Source organism: Patella vulgata, chromosome 2 (assembly GCF_932274485.2).
Source record: "Patella vulgata chromosome 2, xgPatVulg1.2, whole genome shotgun sequence".
Taxonomy (NCBI): Eukaryota; Metazoa; Mollusca; class Gastropoda; family Patellidae; genus Patella; species Patella vulgata.
Window position 1 is genome coordinate 35,730,286 of NC_065880.2, and position 23,319 is coordinate 35,753,604.

A 23,319-nucleotide genomic window follows, 5' to 3' on the forward strand; every position below is an offset into this window, starting at 1 on the left:
GTCTCATATACTGCGTGGTTAAAGAGAAATCACTATGAGACAAGCCACTGAAGCGTGCACATTCACCGTGTCGAGTCAAACTTTCTGTAGATAAAATTTCCATAGAGAGTTTAATAAGTTGTAGTATTTTTATTCACTTGTTGAAAATCTTCGAATTTGACCAGTCTGGTTGTGACAGAATGTGAGAATGGCCATAGCAACCATTATTGTCAGACCAGAATTAAAATGAAATTTAGTTATTATCTTTTAAATACACTCACTAATTTTGTATTTTTGTGTTTCAGGTGTGTTTTCCAATAAGCCAATGCTTGAATTTCATTGTTGATCACATACAAGCAAAATTTCATGATGATTTCCTAGAATAAAGTTTTGAGGTATAGAATTTTTGGCCACTGCTGCAAAGAGAGTCTAGTACCCAGGAAATATTCATTCGCGGTGAGTCAACCAGGAAATTTAGAGGACTGTTATGCTCATTCGACCCTGCTTTTCGACCAATCAGAATTCAAGAAATTTCCAATTTTGGCTACTATTAAAGTTAAATTGGGCTCAAGGCTATAAGTTGCTCCTTCAACTGAAATAAATTGGATCAAGTTCATAAACAAATGATGCTCTCGAAATCCTGTGAAATACTAGAAAATCGATTGTTTTTAATTGATTTTATGCAATTCTAGGCCAGGAATAATTTGCTAAAAACAAAGTATTTTGACTGAAATTTTTAATATATTTATTTTCCATTGATCTATTTTTAAACTATTATAGAGAGAGGGATCAGTTCTTATCGAAATCTTACATAGTGCATCATGTGGACAAAGCTATTGATAAATATAACAACAATTGCAATGACACAGCATATTTTTATCGGTGCATTTGTATTCCCCACGGGTACAAAATATAGTTATATTAAAGGTCACCGGAAACGCTTCAATTGTTTGGGTTTTTTTTTAAATAATGCAAGTAATTATGTCAACATATTCTTTCGTGTTATACCTATGGAGAGGATGTGTTGACATAATTACTTGCATTATTCAACCAAAAAATTAAGCCTTTCCGGTAACCTTTAATCATATACTATTAAAAACGGTCTCATTCTTATTTGCGGATTCGTAAAATATGTCTTGTTACCGAGAGGAAATAATTATACCGTTATGTTAATTCTAAAGAGCGTCGCGACCAGTCTCTGGTTCGATGGTCATAATAAATTATGTCTAGTCGCTTTAATCAGTTGATGCTTAGTCCCTGGCGTCGTGCGTACACGTGAAAAAAGCATGCGTGTTATCGTATATAAATTATATCGCCTATTACTATGGAGCTGAATCGTTGTTATATTAAGAAAAACGTCGTAGTTAAAATTGCAAAATTATCAAACTGGAAAAAATATGTCCATTTCGAGGTTTTTCTATTGTGAATTTCACATAACACATAAAATATTTTATCGATATTTAACTCCTGAAAATCACTATATTAGTATCAAAACAAAAATTAACAATGTAAAAAATCTACTTCTGTTTTTTCCCTCTATACTGTTCGTCTTTTCAGATTCACTGTAACTTATTCATCTTTGCATTCTCAACTATCTGTTGAGAGTCGAATCACACACAAACAATTACACAAGACAAACCCGTGGATACGACACACAATATAGGCTACACATATAATACTCAAACAATAAACAAGAAACGTATATATAACATCAAGTAAATGGATCTGGAGGACAGATGCAAGCGTCCACTGCGCTGTACAGGATTTTGACTTTTAAAAACACCTTCTGATTAATTAATTATATAAAACAATATTTAACGTAATATGCTACTTAGGAGATAAACACTTCCTGTTTCGCATTTAGAGGGGCGTTTATCGACATTGTAACATGCAATTTTAGCATTTTTTTTAAAAAAATAAATTAAAACAGGGGGTGTTATTATCCAATCGACAGTGTCTAATTAACGAATCAAAACGCAAGATTCACCCTTAAGCATGTTACAATTGTAGGTGATTGATTAATTGTGGGTACCATAGCGGTGTGCTTTATTTGAAGTACTATAGTAAGCCAACATCAAAAAATGACGTCAAGATCACATATAAAACTTATTAATCCTATATGTTAGGCACATGATACTTGTTTTAAAAAATCCGCTTTGCAGAAGTATAAATAAACCTCTGCTAATGAATATAATTCAGGAGGGTGAGATGGCCTAGTGGTCTAGAGTGTCGCGCTTCGAGCTCTGGTTGGCCGGTCACATGGTATGTGGTTTGACGCCTTCTCAAATATATATATATTGACTTGCGTCTTAATTAATATAACTTGTTTCGCATTATTTGTTCGTTCCATTGGAGAAATTTTGTTGGTTGAAAATACAATGGAGAAATTCGGATACTTGAAAATGCAAAGATGAAACGGTTATATACACTGAATTTGCACAGGCGGAAAGTAGAAAGTGAAAAAACATGGCTAGATTTTTACATTGTTAATTTTTGTCGAGTAATTTTTGTTTGATACCAATATAGGCTTAGTGCTTTTCTGTTTTGTGATATTTACAAGTGAAAAATTTTGAAAGGGTCATTTCGTACCATTTTCACTATGATAATTTTGAAATTTTTACCATGATTGTCTTTTTTAATATGACAACGATTCGGCTCCATACTTTACTATGTAATCTTTATTTTGTTGTTCAAGGGTCACATCGACAACATACTTAGATCGTTACCTCTTCAAACATTATCATAATTCACATTTTCCCAAGGCTACAACCATGTCAGCAGGTTTGTAAATCTATTTATTTTTATTTTATTACTATATCATGTTAGTTTGTTATAACGATTACAAGTTTATCTTTTAGCAAATTCTTAAACTTAAAATAACTATTTCCGATTGGCTTTAAGTGATATCTGATATTGTAAGTTATGTTTTAGAAAGAGAACAAGAGAAACTGGGTTTTGTGCACTAAAGAAATTGAAAAGAATTGTGTTAGGTACACACTTTAGATAGTTAAATTCCAAAGTCTATAAAACTGCAATTTCCAAATGAAAACGTTTCACTTTTATGAATATCATTCGAATATAAGTGAATGTAGAAAACAACCCGGAAAGCATATTATAGATTACAATGCCATGTCAAAGATCGCCAGCAGACGTAATATTGTTTTAATGAATGGAATTTAAGGGGATGTGCGTTTATTCTACATTTCCTAGCTGTCTCTTAAATATAGTTACCCGCGTACAAACAGTGTGATTTGATGATATATTTTGACTAAAAACATATTCAAACTAATTAATCTATCAGAAATTTGCTTCAAATCAGACAATAATTTTGAGACTATAAAGTGTATTAATAAATGTTACATAAACCTAGTTTTTGTGTGTTTTCTTTTTTTTTAAAGTTAATATTCATTTACAACGTGGTAAGATAATTAGTCATTTGGACAAAGCCCCTCCGTAGTCTTAATTATTTTCTGTCAACTTCTTATTCCGTCGTGTAATTGCAGAGTATTTTGTACGTTCACACCCCTCAATAGAGACTTTTGGCAAGTGGAATTTTCCCCATCCGTATCACGTATCCGTATCGTATACGTGATACGTTGCGTCAATGTAGTTTTAGAGTTTTGGCAGATTTTCGCGTCGCGTACGAATGCGTCGCTAAGCTGAGCTTAGTTCTATTACAGCATGATGACAGAGTATCTAGCCTAAAATGTCCAAGAGGGAGCGAAGTCGCTCGACCATCGTTGAGCTATTAAAAATTTTAAATAATTTTGGTTTCACTAATGTAACCCTTTACCATCGAATAAAATCATTTACAGATTTGCAAGGTCCAGCCCGTTAAATTTAGCACGTAGATCAACCAGCATGCAGACAGACAGGAAAAGTATGAAAATTCCGAGAAAAAAAAACATAAAAAAAAAATAATGATTAAATTCCAGTCCTTATCTTGGTTAAAATCACATCAAACATACACCTTCGTGTTCTAGAATACACATATATTCATAAAAACGCTATGATATAAAATTCCAGCGTCTAAAAGTAGCACAAAAGACGGTAAAAAGATGAAAATGCTATACGGACGTTTTCCGTATAAAAGTTCTTCGATACGCTCTGTCGTATCCGTGTGCCCTATCACGTATGAGAAATACACACACATGGATGACGTCACACACAAAACCCGTACGGATACGTGATACAGACCAGAAATTTACGCTTGCCAAAAGTCTCTAATGTTTCCAAAACCGCCTAAACATTTGATAAAGAAATAACAACTGCTCCCTCGATCAAGCTAACACATAATAAGCTGGCAGACAACAGTCGGATTGCGAGTTAGTGATACCCTGACATTTTTTCCAGCGCTTGCCCCCATGGGTGTTTTTCGGGTAATCCAGTATTTTTCTAGTATTAAATTGGGTGTCTATACTTTCCATATATACCAAATTTGCCATACCTTTATGGGAAATAACCACCTGATAAATACTTTCGGGACAATGTATTTTTAAGTTGTGAATATTTCAATTATAGATAACAGGAATAATCATCCGAGATCTTAAATCAATGACCATCGATTGGAAAATATCTGACAAGAAATTACAATCTACAAACAGTGGTACACGTGTAGGCTAAAATTAAAATTACAAACTTGACCTTAAAGATACCTGCCCGCGTGCAAATACTAAAAACATATTCACACTAATTAATCTATCAAGATTTTGCTTCAAATCCTACTCAAAACATCGTATTCCCGAGGAAATAGCCCTGCTATAGAAAATCTATTAAAAGAAGTCATCTTGGCTGACGCGGTACCTAGCAGCGGGTGCGAAGCCGGAAGAGAATTCATTGCACATACAAGACGAATTTAATCGCTGTCCATTTATCATAAATATCAAAGCATAATTAATTCTCGGATTATCCACTGCTCACTTCGTTTTCCTTGGTTTTAATCTCAGAAACTGTTGTACGTTTAAGCTCACCATCAAGTTTATCAACACTAACGCTGAGAGATCAGACAATCTTCGCGTGCAAGCTTTGACGTCATTCGAGCAGACATCCTTAATCGTCCGGTTGCCGGTTAGGAGAACCCTTACATTTGTGTCCTGTATGCGCTCCATCGGTGTTTTTCAGGGAATCCAGTATTTTTCTAGTAAGATTGGATATCTCTTCTTTCCATATATACTAAAATTGCCATACTTTTATTGGAAATAACGACCCGATAAATACTTTTGTGGGAAATCATACTATTCTTTTATTAGGTCTATTACAGAGATTAAAAGATGGCGGCAATGTTATCTGTGCTGAGGGTTATTTGTGGGAACTGGAAAGACGGGGCTACTTAAGATCCGGTGTCTTTACACCAGAAATAATACTCGACCAGCCAGAACGGGTTAAGAACTTGCACGAGGAATTTGTCCATGCAGGAAGTGATGTAGTAGAAGCTTTTACAGTGAGTGTATACTTGTACAAACGATAAGAAACTTAAGTCTATTAGATAGAACATAGCTCACGCTTACCAGACCATAAAACTCATATTTCGAACAGGAACAACACGCATCGTGTTGTTGTTCTTCTTGGCGGAAGGGGGTTGGGTGGCCGAATGGTTTACCGCGTGCCACTTAGATCAGAAGGTCTGCCCTGAAGTCAAGTGTCAAGGAGTATAGTCACCTGTTCAGCCTCGTGAGTTTGCTCTGTGTCACCCGGTTTCTTCCCACAGCTAAAGACCCCTACGTCCCATCTTCAATAGAAGGCTTGATCTCGCTTTAACTACGTACATCTTATCAAGGCCTTCACGTAATACCCTGCATATTGCGGCACTAATTTCGATAGGGTACAAGCCCAACTTGTGAGCCTATCAGATTCCTAGATCGTCGCGAATACCAAGTCTCGCGTTTTCAAGCTAAAATGTCTACCTGTGATAATCGAGTTGCAAAGTTCAAGGTTCATTCAATGTCAAGGTTTCCGTGGAGGTCGCGATGTCGCAACCTCTGATTGGACGCTACTGCGTGAAGTAAACAAGCAACGGCCTGATGTTGTGAAACTCGCAGTCGTTGCTTCAGGAACATGCCTACGCCCAAGCGAACTATTAAAATAAAATTGAACCGTATGTTAGTTCCGAAATGGACTAGTTAGTGTCGAGTGAACGTTAAACGCGCTCACATTTCCAAGACTGCTGCGATAGCTTTATGCTCGGTTCCTTGTCCATAGCATGCTCGTACTTGTTAAAGAGAAAAATTTGGAATTAATAACCTTATAGGTCAATTTCCCTACTTATAAACCTATAACGGTAAATCTCTTTGATATTTGGGGTATATATTTTATGTATATGTAAAATAGAGCCTTTGAATACCGATTTAAGGTAAGACACTAGTGGAAAAATTAAGTATTTTTACTTAACCTTTGAATACGGACCCTGTTTAAATTATGACAAAATCAATAAGTCAGCGGCGATGCATCAAGTATTATATTATTTATCTAGTAAAATCATCTATTTAGTTTTCAGTTGTTTATTTACTCTCCAGTAAAATATCTATAGATTCGATTTCAAATTAATTTGTTTCAGTCAAAAGATTTGATACACTATATATGCAAAATATTTTGATTTAAGCGGCAACCCGACAGCAATGTTTTGAAAATTTCTGTTGCTTAAATATTATATATTATCACAAATCTAAATAGTATTTTCAATTCAGAATATTAAAAGGATTCGAAGAAAAAGCACAGATATCTCGGGATTCATATCTAGCTTCATGTATTTGTGAATTTCCTTAGTAAAATCATTAGTAATTCTATCAACAGAAATCCAATCATTAATTGCAAATTGATGCGCCATTTATATAGACTAGCAGGATAAACGGTTTCGCCCGGGGCCCAATTCGTCAGGGCCTAAAGTCGCCCAGGGCCCAAATTCGTCCGGTGCCCAAATTCACCCGCTTCCCAAATTCGATGGCCTAAAACATTCACGGGGTCATGCTAGTTAATTTGATACCACGTATGTGGGTGTGGATCGCGCGACGAAGCATGATTTGCCCGGGGCCCAAATTCTATGGTCTAAAACATTCACGGGATCATGCTAGTTAATTTGATACCACATATGTGGTCGAAGGGGGGGGGGCAGCGACGAAGCGTGATTTGCTCGGGGCCCAAATTCTATGGCGTAAAACATTCACGGGGTCATACTAGTTACCACGTGGGATGGGGTGGGGTCGCAGCGACGAAGCGTGATAAGCGAACATACATACATTCACACTTTGATTTTATCTATAGATATTGGCACACCAGATTTCGATAACGCGATACGTCTGAAAATACCTGAATCTCTCGATCACGTTCATAGAATATACGTTAAGATTGTAGTTAAGTTTAGCTGTTAAATCGCCCTTTCAGTATTATGGTCATCGAGAGAAAATGAGGATCATTGGCCGGGAAGATGAATTGGAGACATTGAATCTTAGAGCGTTAAAAATAGCCCGTGAAGTGGCTGATTCCACCAATACTTTAATGGCTGGAAATTTATCAAACACAACATCATTTGACCCAGATGACCCGACAACTGCAGATAAGTCTCGACGCATATTCAAGGTAAATTTATTTCATTCTCACTATTAACACATATAATTCCTTCGAAAAGTGTTATTACAGATGGCATAGCGAAAACAGGTATAATTAGGCACACAATATCGACTGTACAAATGTAGTTAAACTTTCCGCGTTTAAGCCATTTTTAGTTATTGTATAATTAGACGAGTCTGTTCGCCATACTTTCAGTATTCCAAAATTGCTACAGAATTCCCAAGTCTATTCGTCCTAAAAAAAAAGAACAGTTATAAAACAGCTATTGTTTCATATTAAAGATACATTATGGGAGATTAGATAAAGAGCTGGTAGTTCTCACTATAATAGTTAAAAACTAGATAATGTAATGGGAATCTGCTGAACATTTCAGTCGAATTGGTCCACTCCGAACCGAGATTTTAGTTATTGGATTTTGGGTCTAGCCTCGGTCATCATTACTAAGTCGATACGATAAAAAACATAGTCTCGATTATCCAATTTTTAATTTAATTATCAGTGAGCGTTAAGCAGCAGATAGGATTCTAATCTAGAAAATATCGCAGGCTAGCGATGACATCGAGAGTTGATTATGGTCTGGATAAGTTAAAATGTATGTTTAAACGTAGACGAAGCTCGTCCTTGAAGGGTAGAGGTCATTAACATGCACACGAACGAATTTGCGAGAGCACCCATAACTTTTTGATTGTAACGTCGAATGTTTCGTAGTTTTATTAATTCATTAATTCATGTATTTATGTTTCTAAGACTATGTATGATGATAACCGTTCTTTGTACAGGAACAAGTAGAGTGGGCGGTTAAAGGAGGGGCTGATTATATCATTGGTGAAACATTTAGTGAAATACAAGAAGCTCATTTAGCATTAGAAGCCATACAGAAATATGGCAATGGTATGACAATATTGGTTTAAATATTGTATTTGATTTTGGTATTAGTGTTTTGTATTACATGAGTTATCGTAAAGTTTCAGTTAATGACGGGATAATGTTATTCGAGGCGCCAATCAGTCCTTATAATATGATAATTATAGTTTAGGATCTGAACGATATATTATTATATGTCCCATGGAAATATTAAGTAAGACACAATACGTACTTTCACATACTTCTATAAACCATTAATGGTTTATATGAAGAACGTAAGAAATTATATGAAATGTATTTTGGTTGTTTATTTATTTATTTATTTATTTGGTGGGGGGAAGACCTTGAATAATAAACCAGTCTATGGATAACTATAAACCACATCCTAATTATACCTCATCATCTATATCCAGGTCTACCAGCAGTAATAACATTAGCCCCATATGGTTCAAAAAGAACAGTTGACGGTGTTCCATTTCCACAAGCATTAAGACAGTTAGAAGAAGCTGGTGCGGCTGTTGTAGGTATCAACTGTGGACGAGGACCAGCTACTATGATACCCATGTTAAAAGAAATAAGACAAGTTTGTAAGGTACATTTAAATTATTATATTTCTAATCAGTTACTTTGGGTGTATCTTCAGTACCAAAACTAGATTTGGTATTGGTCAGTTCAATCATCCATATTATAGTAACCAAGAAAGAACTTAGATAGCTTCGTCAACGTATTGTGTTGCAATAGATTGTATTTCTGGACTGACGTTGAAGACGTTAACTTCAAGAATCTGGCAGGGGCAGGAAGCTTGGGTAGCATAATGGAACATTTTATTCTTGCAGGGTCCAATAGCAGCACTACCTGTACCATTCAGAACAACTCCTACAGAACCAACATTTCATAGACTTACAGATGCTACCACTGGTAACGTCAGCATTTTAAAACTTTGTATTTACAGAATAAAACATATATATTTAGTATCAGATTTGTGACATAACCTCCATAGCTCACATACAAAACATTAACACTTTCTTATCTGTAATTCCGATATGTATATTTGCATCGGTATTTTAGAACAACATTTTCTGTTCTAGGTAAGTCAGCCTTCCCATTAGAATTATCAGCTGTACAGTGTTCAAGATCAGACGTCAGACAGTTTGCTGAAACCGCGAAGGAAATTGGAGTTCAATATATTGGACTATGTTGCGGAAGCTCATCCTTCTTGTTGCGTGAAGTAGCTGAGGTATATGGAAGAACTCCGCCAGCGTCCAAGTATTCGCCAAATCTAGAAGGAAGCTTTGTGATAGGGAAAAATATAAGTAAACATGCAAATAAAGTAAGGCAGTATATGTTTGGCGAGGATGAATAGTACCAAGTTTGAAAATTGTTCATCTTAGGACAGTTAAAATTTTGAACTATTTTACGGTATGCCAAGTTCTTTTAGTTCACATTGAACTCATAATCTTAAATTATTGTACTTCCTCGCGGTATGCGGAGTTCTATAAGTTCATATTGAACTGATATTCTCATAGCTTCCACTCACTTTGCAGGTCAGCTTAATATTGCTTTATTCTGTTAAGTGCCGAAAAGTTGCACGTCAATCCCCATTTCATATTATAATTATAGTCCTTTCGTCAATTTTTATTATTACTGATTTTCGTAATTTAAAGCATCTATGTTTACTAAGCTTTACTAACACGGAGAACTGCATTTCTTAAAATAATCGTTGTAAAATGCATGAGTATGACATTGTTTATATATAATGAATTAACGTTTACTTCTTTTACTAATCTGTAGACGGTTCAACAATAAACGCACAAACAACTTTTATGTAATTTTTATACGAATATTGGTCAAATTCAATAGTTATCAATCATACAAAAGAATAAAATGTTTAGTAGGTTATTACTGATTTTTGTTTTGATCTGATATAAATATGCGCTTCGGTAGAAGTCGTTTGTGTTACAAGCCCATATTCAGTGGGTTTGTTTGGTTTTTTCGTAGATTATGAATTGATTCCAAATATCTACTTTGTCATCTTGGTACTTATCTTACATATGTTCATCTATAGACATACAATTTTCAACAAAGACAAATTATCATCCCATCTTTGACCTAAACCAAAGTCTAGTCATGCTTGCAAATGAACAAATTTATAATCATATAGGGTTTGTTCCATTAATAATCGAAATAATTTATAAATATGGAGGACTCAAAACAGAGCAATATTATTCTTGATGACTATAGTTCATTCTAGCGACATTTTCTGTTTATTCGTGAGAGTGAGAAATGTGGTTTAACGTCCACTCAACAGAAACTAGTTAATTTCGGGATTAACAAAAGTACAATTTTATTTCAATAATTCGCTTGGGCGTGGGGGTTGGGTGGCCTTTAGCAATGGGAGGACCCGAAAGAACCCACAAAGATAGAAAGTTGACACCACTTCTTGTCACATAAATGCTAGGGATCGAAACCACGCCACTAGACTCAATGACAGACCTTATCATTTAAAGCGCACGCGTTAGGCCACTCGATCAGCCAATCCCCCGAATCAGGAAGGAGTTGAGATTTATAATCTTTGGGTGGCATTTAGTGACGGAAAACAATTACTGCTTTGTATACATAAAGTCTGCAATAGTTCCTTTATTTCATTACTACTTAGGCTCTGCTTGAAATAAGTTAGAAATCGTCTTTCTGTTGAATGAAAAAGAAGACTATGCATTTAAGAATTTCGCTGAAATGTCATTATAATTGAATTTTAGACTGGTGTCCAATATATATATATATAGGCTTCACAAGTAAAAATGCCATATTTCAGAGCCCACCAGTACTTTGAATCCAAAATGACCCGCTGCTATTCGAATGAGGACATCAAAATCTACCTGTAATGCCAACATTCGTGTTTTTGAGAACAAGAGCATCACTAACGCTGCAATATACGTCCACATTCCTGCTTTGATTGATATGGTACTTTTTATAATGAAGAGAATGAAATATGAAATGGCGGTGAACAGTCCATTGCTGATTACACTATTTTGCCTAATGGTTTGGATTGTTCGTACTTGGTTTTATTTTATTTTTATTACAATAGGCAAAGAAGGCTAGGCGTTAGGTTTGTTTTGCCAAATTTACAGACAAAATATTAACAAAAAAGTGGGTGTGATATGCCCCAGAGGGTCGGGCATGCACCAAAATAAATAGGGATTATCCTTAGGGTATAAGGAATAAGTATACAAAGTTTGAAGAAAATCCAGTAATACATACATACCCCCCCCCCCCCCCCACACACACACACACACACACACAAACAGACAGAGATGACGGCATAATACGTTCACATTATGAATGTGGACGTATAAAAAGTGAATAATTCTGTGAAGGTATCGACCTAAGCGTCCTGACTATCGATTTGTCAACTTAATTGGTTTTTCGACCAGTTTTGCACCACATAATCGAACAAAGTTCGAGGACAATCTTTCGTGCGATATAAATTGTCGCGGTTATAAAGCTGGCGCCTCAACTAATTGAGCTTATTCACTGTGGATCTGCAGTACAACTATCCTAATTTCGACTGTGTCATCTTTAGTAATATTTATAATTTTTGACTATGCCATGTTTAGTAGTATTTTCAATTTTCATCTGCGGTAAATAATAAAAAAACAACATAAACGTTTTAATTTGTACTTTTATTTAGAAAATATAAGTATTTATTTTGAAAAACCAGGTAGGTATTTAACTGAGAGACTCTCTGTCGAAGATGTATTCTCCAAGTCCGGTACCAACTCGTTTAAGTTGGGTGATGTAATCAGACATCTCTTTGATGGTGTCAACCTGTTCTTTCAGGTATTCACCTGTCAGGAAGTCTTGCATCTGTTAAAGTAGAATGATTCATACAATACAAATTAAGGAACGAGCAAGTTTATCTATCATATGCGTTCAACACTTCACAGCACTTGAATTTTATGTTTCATTGTATAGAATCCGATAGGAATTGAATCAATCGACTTCTGTTCCAGTCCAGTTTCTGTTAAAGCAATTTCCAGTTTGAAATCAAAATCTCGATTCTTCACTACATGAATATCAATGCCAAGAGGAAAAATACAAATACGATTAAAGCATAAATTCTAGAAAGTAATTAAAGGTATCCGGTTTCAGATACCGGTGACTCAAAAACGTCCCTAAATGACAAAATACTTCTAGATACATTGCGGAACTAACCTGGGGGTCATTGTGCTTATCGGCAACGGCATGTAGATCCAAGAGAGACTGGTTGACATTTTTCTCCAGTTGTAGAGCAACCTGCAGGGCTTCTAATCCAGTACCCCATTCGTCACGGTCGGGTTTCTGCAGAATATTCAAAAAATAATTTTTTTACATAAGAAGTGTGTCTGCGTTCCATATCAAGTCTTCGGGAAGACCACATAAACATACATTATGCAAGAGCTAAATCTGCCTATTGTTTGTGGACACTCTATAGGTCACAATTCTTATCCGATTTTGACGAAACTTGAAATATTGGTTTATCTCCAAAAGATCTCGGTTCGTTTTGATATTGGCATGTATCGGATCGAAACTTCACGAAAAATCAAGTTTTTAGCTTGTGGACACTCTAGAGGTCACAATTTTCATCTGATTTTGATGAAACCTGAAATGCATGTTTATATCCCAAAGATCTTGGTTCCTTTCGATATTTGCGCATATTGAATTGTACATGTTTGTACATAAAATCGCGTTTTTAGCTTGTGTTTCTCTAAAGGTCACAACAAATATAAACCGATTTATAAAACCGTTCGATTATATCACCGTTATGTCGATTGAGTTCGAATTTCGTGAAAATTGGACCGAAACTGCCGGACAAAATGGCCGCCCCTCGTACGCATATAGTGTAAAAAATATGGTATTTCAAGGTTGTGGATGCTCTACAGGTCACAGTTTTGATCCGAGTATGATGAAACATGAAATGCATGTTTATAACCCAAAGATCTTGGTTCCTTCCGATATTCGCGCATATCGGATCGTAACTTCCTGAATTATTGCCCTTGATTGTACGAAAAATCGCGTTTTTAGTTTGTGGTCCCTCTAGAGGTCACAATTGTTATCCGATTTAAAACGCCGTTTAAATATATCACCGTTACACCCTAATGATGGTTGAGTTCGAATTTCGTGAAAATCGGATCAAAACTGCCAGGCAAAATGGCCGCCCCTTGTACGCAAATAGTGTAAATTATATGGTATATCAAGGTTGTGGAACCTCTAGGTGGACGATTCTTGCCTCGCAACCGCTGGTTGTAATAAACTAGTAAAAGCAGTTTTATTCGAACATTGGCTATATCAATGTACATAAATCCTCAGGATAGACAGATGTCAATTAAATTGACAATTTTATTTTTACCAAAATCAAAGAGTTCAAGTCATAATATCATATTGTCTTACCTTGATATCTTGAAGAACAACTCTTCCACCACGTCTGTTCTGGTATTTCATCAATTTCTCAGCATGTCCCATTTCTTCCTCCGAGGATTTCTTGAAATATTTGCTGAATCCAGGCAAAGCAACATCATCACGATCAAAGTAAAAAGCCTGTGGACAAAATGAAAATGATCAATAAAACGGATAATCATTTATAAAACTTGCCTCATTTTTAACATCTTTGCCGAATATAGATCTAACTGACGATACCGGTAAACCTACACATCAAAAAAGAACAAACTATCCATTAGGAAAGCAAACCAATCCCCGAACTTAATAATGTATAGGATCAATCAATTTATGTAAATGACAAAGGTAGCGACTCACCATGGATTGATAAGTATGACTGGCGCACATCTCCATGTTTATTTGGTTGTTGATGCTGGCTTCACTTTCCGAGTGGAAGTTCTGGCGAAGTTGACTTTTTGACATTTTGGTGGTGATTTAGTTGATTCTAGTACAAAGGTATCAGGAAGATCAAATAATCTGTTAAATTTTTAAAAGAAAACTTTTCAGTTTGCCTTGTACATACGCTGACGTCGCAAAGACAAAACTGACGATTAGGGGCTACCTGTGGACATTTTATAGCAGACAAACTACATGACGTCAGATATATTCAACCATTTGGCTCAGCAAATTTTCATGGATTATTTGCTGCATCCAAGGCCAAATGATAACGATGTAAAAATAGTTTTAAAAATATTAATAAACTAATATCACGTAAACAAGGGAACAAGGGCAGTACATAATAGTTATCTTAAATAATAAAACGTCAGCATTTCTCTAGACTGTTCCTACATAAAGGTCCAATTTACTGTGCAAAAATACAATGTTTCTGGGGTTTCTATGAATTTGCAGAGCTAATACATTATTATTTTTTAATGAAATGATCAATATACATGTATGGGTCCAACTAATCACCGACAAGAACCGACGACGCCCCGGGACAAGAGCGTTAATTGAGTTGTTTTTTTACTGTGCAAAAATACAATGTTTCTGAGATTCTATGAATTTGCAAAGCTAATACATTATTATTTTTTAATGAAATGATCAATATACATGTATGGGTCCAACTAATCACCGACAAGAACCGACGACGCCCCGGGACAAGAGCGTTAATTTAGTTGGGGGGGGGGGGGGTTGGGGGGGGGGGGGTTAAGGGGGATAACTTATATTTCTTTGTCGAACGCTTTTCTTTTCCATACTTTGAGCTTTATTGGTAAAAAAAACACTCTTGTCGGTGATTAGTTATCCAAATCTTAATCAGTCATATTTAATTCTATTTTATATGAAATCCTATCACTTTTGAATGTGTAGATTATGTTCTTTCCTTGTCGGTCACTTTTTGAAATACTTTGGGCGCTATTGACAAAACCGCTGTTGTCGTTTTTTGTCGGCGATTAGCAGGGCAGAATGAATGCAAATTATCCATATATTTCAAGTCATTACGTTAGAAAGTCATACTTAAAAAGATGTTCTGTTACAACCCTTAGTAAAATTAGAAAACCTAGTGAGTGTTGAAATATCAACCCCGGGCGGAAGAATTATTTCACTAGTTGCTATTTTACACAATGACAACAGTTTCCAGCTATGAATTGACACCGTAAGGCAAATTTCACCGCAAAATGCAACAGAGCTTAATGGCAAATGGCTTAATCGTTTTAAAGCCTACATCAAAGCCAGGGAGTTTTCCGTTTGGGACCAGTTATTTTGCTTAATTGGACAACTGGATGAAACCACTAGAAATTTCTGAATACACTGTATTTAGACATTGAGCTTTATCTTACCGCGCTGATTAAAAGTGTGACCGTAATAATCCGGTAGTTTCATCTAAACCTAGGAGCCGCGGTGGCTCAGTAAGTAAGACACTGGCACACCAGACTGGAGGTCTCTGGTTCGCTCCGGGTGTTGGCCGAGGAAGATCCTCGGGATTTTCTGGGGTGGTTTCTCCATGTCAGTGGTGCACGATGGTGGACGTGAGAAGGACGGCTGTCTATAGTCGTTGGGATTGGGACGAAAATCAGAGTTCCTGTGTACACCCCTCGCTATCAACGTGAACGTCTACAGTTTGCCCAACAACACCAGAACTTGCGACACAGGCAACGGAGAACGGTTCTGTTCACAGATGAGAGTCGGTATTGCGTATTAACTGCAGATGGTAGGACCAGAATATGGCGTCGACGTGGTCAGCGTTATTCTGACCAATGTGTCGGCCTGAACCAGTGAGTGGGTCCCGTGGTGTTCCAAAATCTTGGTCCAGGGAGAGGAGGCGGCATCACAGCAGTGCGCTACATCGATCAAGCTCTCAGACCCCACGTCATACCACATTTCATCGAAACAAAGTTTTCCAGCATGACAACGCCTGTGCCCACACCACCAGAGTTACTCGGGGCTTTCTACAGCAGAACGGTGTCAACGTTATGCACTGGCCAGCCCTTAGTCTGGACTTAAACCCGATTGAACATCTTTGGGATAAAATTCAGAGGAGACTTAATAACGTCGTACCGAGACCAAACACAGCCGATAGATTGCGCCAGGATTTTCTGAGAGTGTGGTTCCGGGTGCCAATGGCGTTCATCAATCGTCTGGTCCACTCCATGTACAGACGCTGCGCTGCTGTTATTGACACTCGCGGTGGAGTCACCAGATACTGATCTATAGACTGTGTACAGACTCTAAACATACTCGTAATGTCTTGGAATTGGTATGAATTAATCACTAATGTGTCAACATACTCTTCACAAAAAATTGCTTTGATCCATTTAGTAAGTCGTTTTCTAGAATGATTTGATTAACGTGCCTCTCTGATTTTTGAAATTTTAAGTCTTTCCTATATATTGGATATCAGAAGTCCAAGATAAGTACGTCAATGTTGATTTAAATTGACCAATAAGTTTTGTTTGCAATGTCGAAGACTGGATGATATTGAGTTAGAGACTTGCCTCGTTTTATGGATCGTCTTGAAAACTTATCATATTTATTCCTTATACCCTAAGGATGACATCTATTATATTTGGTGCATGCCCGACCCCCAGGAACAGCCACGCCCTTTTTTGTGTGTGTCTGTGTGTCACCGCCACAATTAATTATCAATTGTTAGAATGTGCACGCACTGATCCACATACTGATTACAGTATCTTAAATAAATACAAAAAGAGTCTACTTAATTTAACCGGTTACACAATCAATTGCTTATCTTAATGGGCGAAAAGCTTGTATTTAATTGTAGTAAAAGCACCAATTACATTCCTATACTAATGACTAGACAATCGATAAAATTGTATTGGTCAAGCAAAAGCACGTCTCTTCTCAGTTTTAGACTGCACCGCGTTTTTTTAAGGGGCGGGGATGGGGGTGGAGTAGTGTGGTCCGTTGAACCAAGAAGCAAAATGCTTTCCACACAATAGCAAAAACATTACATGAAATTGAAATACGTGCTAGTTTCCAGTGAGGATATTATTATCGGTTCAAATGGCACAACTGTACAACTGTTAAATATTTGTGCGTGGACAGCAATCTGATTAAAATACAGATCTATATTTCGTTTCGGTTTTTTTATACTTTCGATGGCCTACACTACATGAAGATCTGACAAGTTATAGCGATAGGTCACGTCAGAAGTCAAAAGACCGACTACCGACTTTTGACCTATGACGTCAGACATTTGATTAACCAATTAGCATTGATGTTACTAGTGGATTACCCACAGTTCCGGGCAAAAAAGGTCAAACACTCGATTCGACAGACCATTTGATTGGCTGACCCCTCATTTCAAGCAGAACACGAGTTAAATAACAAGTCTCCCAGATCCAAGTGTAGTAAAGACAAGTAAAACGAAATTTTGAACTATAAAAACGAAACGAAATAGGATCTGTGTTTTAACCAGATTGTATGTATAGCAGAGGGAACTGAGGGTCGAGAACTTGCGATAGACGATCTGCTATAACTTTTTGTGTTATGTTTCTGTAGGCCACACTACTCATTCATTCATATACAGGTCTGTTGGTTCTAACCAAAGTATCGATGTATTCTGAAATGGCGAAACCCCAGCTGAAGATGAACTGCCGAAATGCTGGGGTTTCGCCATTTCATCTTCAGCTTTCATTTATAAGTGTTAGACATTTCACCTTTAAATCAAATACACTATCGCCATTCTCCATAATGATGATCATAATGTTGTCCCGACAGTCTAAAGTAAACATATCTTCAGAAAACGGAAGAAAAAAATCTAGATTGTTATTCAGCCTTGCCATTCATAAGTCTGGAGTTCATTTTTAGATTACAATCGTAGGTCATAAATATGTCATCTGTAATCATGTTAACATTATGTTATGAGAGGGAGGTAGAGGGGGCGATAGTCCCGGGGGCATCCAATCAAAGAGTGAAATTTAAAGTATAATCTTTTGAAATTTCAAATGATCGCTGTTAACGTTGTGGTCTAGGCTGCCCAAGTTAATATGAATAGAAAGTTTAATGTGTCTGTGTATACATATTTTTTCTCATATTTCTCAGAACTAGTGTATGTGCTTGGGTCTTGGGGGCATACAATCAAGTTGTTGGCCCCAAACATTACCAAACCTATTCATGTCACCGTAATGGTGATCAAAATGTCTTCAGAGAAGTCCAAAGTAAAACATATCTACTTAATTTTTATTGATATTTTTACTTGTATTATCATCATCATGAATAAAATTGTGATAGTTTATTTGATTTAAAGCTGAACTCCGATTGCAAAACTATAGAAATAATTAAATAAAAGAAGGTAACGCCCTAAACGACCGCCATACTTGTTTTCAATTTGTAGAAGAAACATGGCGATAGCTTAGGGCTAACAAATACACGCGCAGGCCACGCCCACTTCCAGTAATTGCCGTGTCGAGCAAACTGTCCACATCCGGTTAGCTAGTCAACTACCAATTACCCCCTGACTGATCGAAGTTCTTTAACTATCACTGCTATCAGGTAACTGAAAATATTATTGCTACACAATCATTATGTCTGATCAGGTACGTATTATTTTACTAATTAGACGAAATAAGTCAACCACGATGTACTTTTGCTCTAAAAATAACAGAAAAACTGCCTTACTCCAAACAATAACAAATCTACCAACGAACACCAACCAATTTTTTTTCTTATTTCGTGAAATGTTTTTCACAATGTAGAAACACCAAATAATTTTCAGCATGATAAAGTCTAGTATTATCGTTCTAAAATATATCTAAGGTGTTTAGGGTGTTACCTTTTTTATTTAATTATTTCTGTAGTTTTGTATTCGGAGTTCGGCTTTAAGGAGTGTTATTTCTCGGTCTTGCCGTTATAAACGCCAGTTTTATTTCCGAATAATAATTAATAACGACCTGTCGAATAGCAATCTGTTTTTCTTCTTTACTAAGGTTGATATTGTGCATAGTATGGTCAATACAAAAAATATTAATTTAAATTTGATTTAAAATGGATAGATCTGATCCGATAATACATGACGAACATAAATCTAAAATGGTTGGACCTCTTTGTTTCCATTAGATTGATTTGTGGGATGACGGATATATATATATATATATTGCCACTGTAAGTCAGAAATGAGGTTAAAATAAGTAAAGAAACCAAGTTTCGTTTAATCTTTCCAAACAAAGATTTACTCGTACTGAGTTTGATCCGTCAATAATCGAACTGACACTTGGGGTTAATACAATTCAATAAAGAATTTGTATGTACTTTCCGGAAGGAGATGAAAATAACAAACGATGGTGTGTAGCTTGAAATTCTCTCTCGTTCACTGAAACATGAACACAATATTACTATTAACACACTGTGTACATCAAATTAACAACCGGTAACATATTAATAATAATTGCATTTATTATATTATATTATAGCAGATATTATAGACTGTTACATTCGTTTAGACTAAATATAAAAACATAAGGATAATTCTGATAGTTTGACTGTTTAACGCTTGCTTTGACACAATGTAATAGGACGCTCCCAGGAGCGTAGTAAGAACAGAGTGCATGGGTCATACTCCGGTTTTGGCGACCGGTTTTGGGTGTAATGCCGCTTTTCACGTCAGACAGACAACCCATGGTAAACAGGATCATTCAAATGCTTTGCTTCCTTAAAGATGAAGTCGACATAGTAAGGGAAATAGGGATATTCATTTGTTTTGTCTAATACATCAACAGCAAGATTTCCACATTCACCTTTGACAGATCGTATAGCAATTCTGTTCAAGATGTCTTTGAAAATGGATTGCAAACTCACCTCATTAAGTTTATGTAATTGAAGAAGGGTACTATAAGCTTCTTGGAGAAAATCCGATAATTCCATCAAATCACGTGCAGCTCTTACAACTTTACCCAGTCTTAGAGATGAAATGATTTCTTCAGAAATAACATGAGCATTACCGCAACGTTGTTCTAAAATATAAAGGGCTTCCGAATATCCTTCGGCTGAAGAAGACTTAGTTCAAGTAGAAATCAATTTAGAGGCTTTACCTGTACAGTATGCTGAAGCAAGTTAAGTTTGGTTAAACGGTCATCAGTAAAATTTTCAACAGATTGTTTGAATTTATTGATAAACTTATAATATATACTAGGTGAGTCATCAACTATTTTGAGTTCTTTCTTTGGCAATTGTAAGTATTTTATTAATTCAGTTAAATTGATATCTAAAGTAGCTGATTTATTAACAAATTCACTAACATATGTGCTATCATTGCATACACTTTGCATACACAAGACGATGTTGTCTTTAATCGCTATCCATTTATCATAAATATAGAAGCCTAATTAAATTCTCGGATTATCCACTGCCATTTCACTTTATGAAATGTTTAATTTAATTATTTTCCTTCATTTATACCTCAAAGATTAGGTCTACCCCATTATGAACCAAAATGAATCAATTTTCAGTTGATACTTTTTTGCCAGATCGTCATTTCGATAACTCGAGAGAGAGAGAGCGAGAGAGAGAGAGAGGGGGGGGGGGGGGTAACATCCACTCGACACAAACTAGGTCAATAATTCGCTTCCGCATATAGAGGTCTTTAGCAGTGGGACGAAACTGGAGACCGTGTCTATTTATTTTTAACGAAATCACCGCCACATCGTTACCTGTGGATATATACCGTAAAATAGCTAGAATCTGTTTAATAGTGACAATATTAGTTTGGAACCGGAATCATTTAAAAGACAAAAGATACGCGTTAATAAGTCATTAAAAGACAGATATAAAGATAAATTCGTGTGCTTTCCTGATATATTATACCCAAATGTTTTTTTGACAGGACCGCGTGAAGTAATATAGTGGAAGAAGACGTTTGAGTAGGCCACGAGACCGCAGTTACAATTTCATATTTTCTAAGAAAGTCCAAACATGATTATTTCTATGTCTTTTACGCAATAGGTTGTCAACTCACTATTATACGATCATGGGTGTCATTCTCATTTACACCGGAAATAATAACACAATTACCTCCCAATTACCTCCCTTGTTTTCTATTCTCCACCATGGAGTAGCTAACTTCAAACGTTTGAATTTGTCGATGAAAATGATATTTTTGCCAATTTCTCAACTGGCAATAGTGAATTATAGGACTAATAGGATTATTCTTTAACAAGGTAGGACTGTTTATAGATACCATCTATTTTAAGGCTTTATTTTAATAAATTTTAAAAATATAACTTAAAAATATGAAATTCCAACTTTAAATATACATTTTTAAATCTACCTTTAAAATACTCTTTTAACTGGATGTTTGGCTGTTTATTTTATAAACTGGTTTTACTTTAATGCATTTTTAAATCTTTGTTAATTTCTTTTTAAACTATTTTTATTTCATGTTATTTTATATATTGATAAGCTTTTAACGTGAAATATTGTATGAATAAACTGTAGCGGGGGCATCTATACCAACTTTTTTTCCTTATCTTCACTTCGTCGTCTTCGAAACACACTACAAAGCCCATCAAGAAGATTTATCTATTTATCGGTTGTAAAGGGGGATAATTGCGTAAATATTTCAATTTTCTGCAAATTATCGAATATTCGTTGCAATTATTATACTTATGTGCTGCTAATTGGTGATATTAGGTTTGTATTTTATAATATAGGGTAGTATTTGATAGTATTTGATAAGTATATGGTAGTATTTGGTTATTATTTGCTTGATTTGGGTGCTATAGGGCGGCAAATGGAACAGCCAGACATCGGTAATCACATTTTTTGAAGTACATTTCCCACGATATATCTCATTATTTTTTAAAAGAATCAAGTAATATGCGCATTTTCACCATTGTGTTGGTTGTAGTATTGTGTGGTATGTGGTGATACTGGGGTGGTATTCGGGTGGTATTGGGTAGTATTGGGTAAATCGTCCCGCCGCTCATAACACACCGCATGGCACTTGACTGTCTTCATTATCCCGGTTGGAGGAGATAAGTAGGACCTTAAACCCCATCTCATTCATTCATTTAGATAATAGGACAGGTTACTTGCTGTTAAGAATTTGGGCTGGATAATCTTCCCGTAATGAGGCTTCCGGTCAATTCACTAAAGAATTTACGGAAGTGGAACAGTTTATATTCCAATTCCTACTCTTGTATCTGATTGAAGAGTGGCGAACTATGGGGTCGCCGGGTCCCCTTAGACCACTGGCGGTTCATGTGGTCATCGGGCCCGGAGGATCCGCCACAAGCGAAGCAAAAGGGTGGGGTTTTCCTGGAGAAAAATATTCAACCCAAACTAACATACAATGAGACAGTAGACAGCAGTTGAAAAGTTGAATCCAGATGGAGGAATCATGGCTGGACTTCTCCCAAACCCGCAGCAGGCACTAGGGTCCCCAAAGTGGTACATGAATAGCTTTAATGGCGGTTAATGTTCCGGAAAAATGCCTTGTATCAACTCCCCGCTGCCTAACGAGCACATGGGCGAGTTGATTTCAGAATATCTGCTGACAGATGCGCCTTCCTAACAATCTCAAAACTCATCGGAAAAATGACAATTTGTTTCATGACATAGGGGGTGGGGGAAGCTTTTCTGCAGAACATTTTTTAAAAATTGTCACCAGATCATCAGCCTCCTTTGTCTCGCCATGATCCGTTACGGTGCTTGAAGTAAATCAGATTTGTAATGAACGCGTTTAATGATCAAGGATTTAGCCCGGGGATCACGTATGCACATACAGGTAAGCCTACATAAGCTGCATGCGTGTTCAATATAGTGTAAAGTGCATGACTTCCTTAAAAGTCATAACCAACAATCTTCGGTATAGAAGTGTGCATTTGGGAACAATCTTTTCGGTTGTTTGATTTGCTGCTCCTTTCAGTGTACAGGCGTTGACACCAGTAGGTGTCTCGGGTTACCCGCTAAGGATTTACAAGAATTACTATTTTGACCATGCCTTATTAGTTGTATTTCTGATTATCATCAGTAATACATAATAAG

At 36.3% G+C, this 23,319-nt stretch overlaps 2 protein-coding genes across 2 annotated transcripts; one reads left to right on the forward strand and one right to left on the reverse strand.

The window, feature by feature from the left end:
- Positions 1–2,679: 2,679 nt before the first annotated feature.
- LOC130010354 (betaine--homocysteine S-methyltransferase 1-like) lies at positions 2,680–10,266 on the forward strand. Its single transcript, XM_050537217.2, has 7 exons — positions 2,680–2,760; positions 5,229–5,419; positions 7,357–7,551; positions 8,322–8,433; positions 8,820–8,998; positions 9,243–9,324; positions 9,495–10,266. The coding sequence occupies exons 1-7, from the start codon at positions 2,751–2,753 to the stop codon at positions 9,767–9,769; spliced, it is 1,044 nt and encodes a 347-aa protein (XP_050393174.1). The 5' UTR covers positions 2,680–2,750; the 3' UTR covers positions 9,770–10,266.
- Positions 10,267–12,067: 1,801 nt separating this feature from the next.
- LOC126809513 (soma ferritin-like) lies at positions 12,068–14,402 on the reverse strand. The gene is made up of 4 exons (XM_050534138.2): positions 14,197–14,402; positions 13,834–13,980; positions 12,619–12,744; positions 12,068–12,270 (listed from the first exon to the last, which is right to left on the reverse strand). The coding sequence occupies exons 1-4, from the start codon at positions 14,299–14,301 to the stop codon at positions 12,133–12,135; spliced, it is 516 nt and encodes a 171-aa protein (XP_050390095.1). The 5' UTR covers positions 14,302–14,402; the 3' UTR covers positions 12,068–12,132.
- Positions 14,403–23,319: the final 8,917 nt, after the last annotated feature.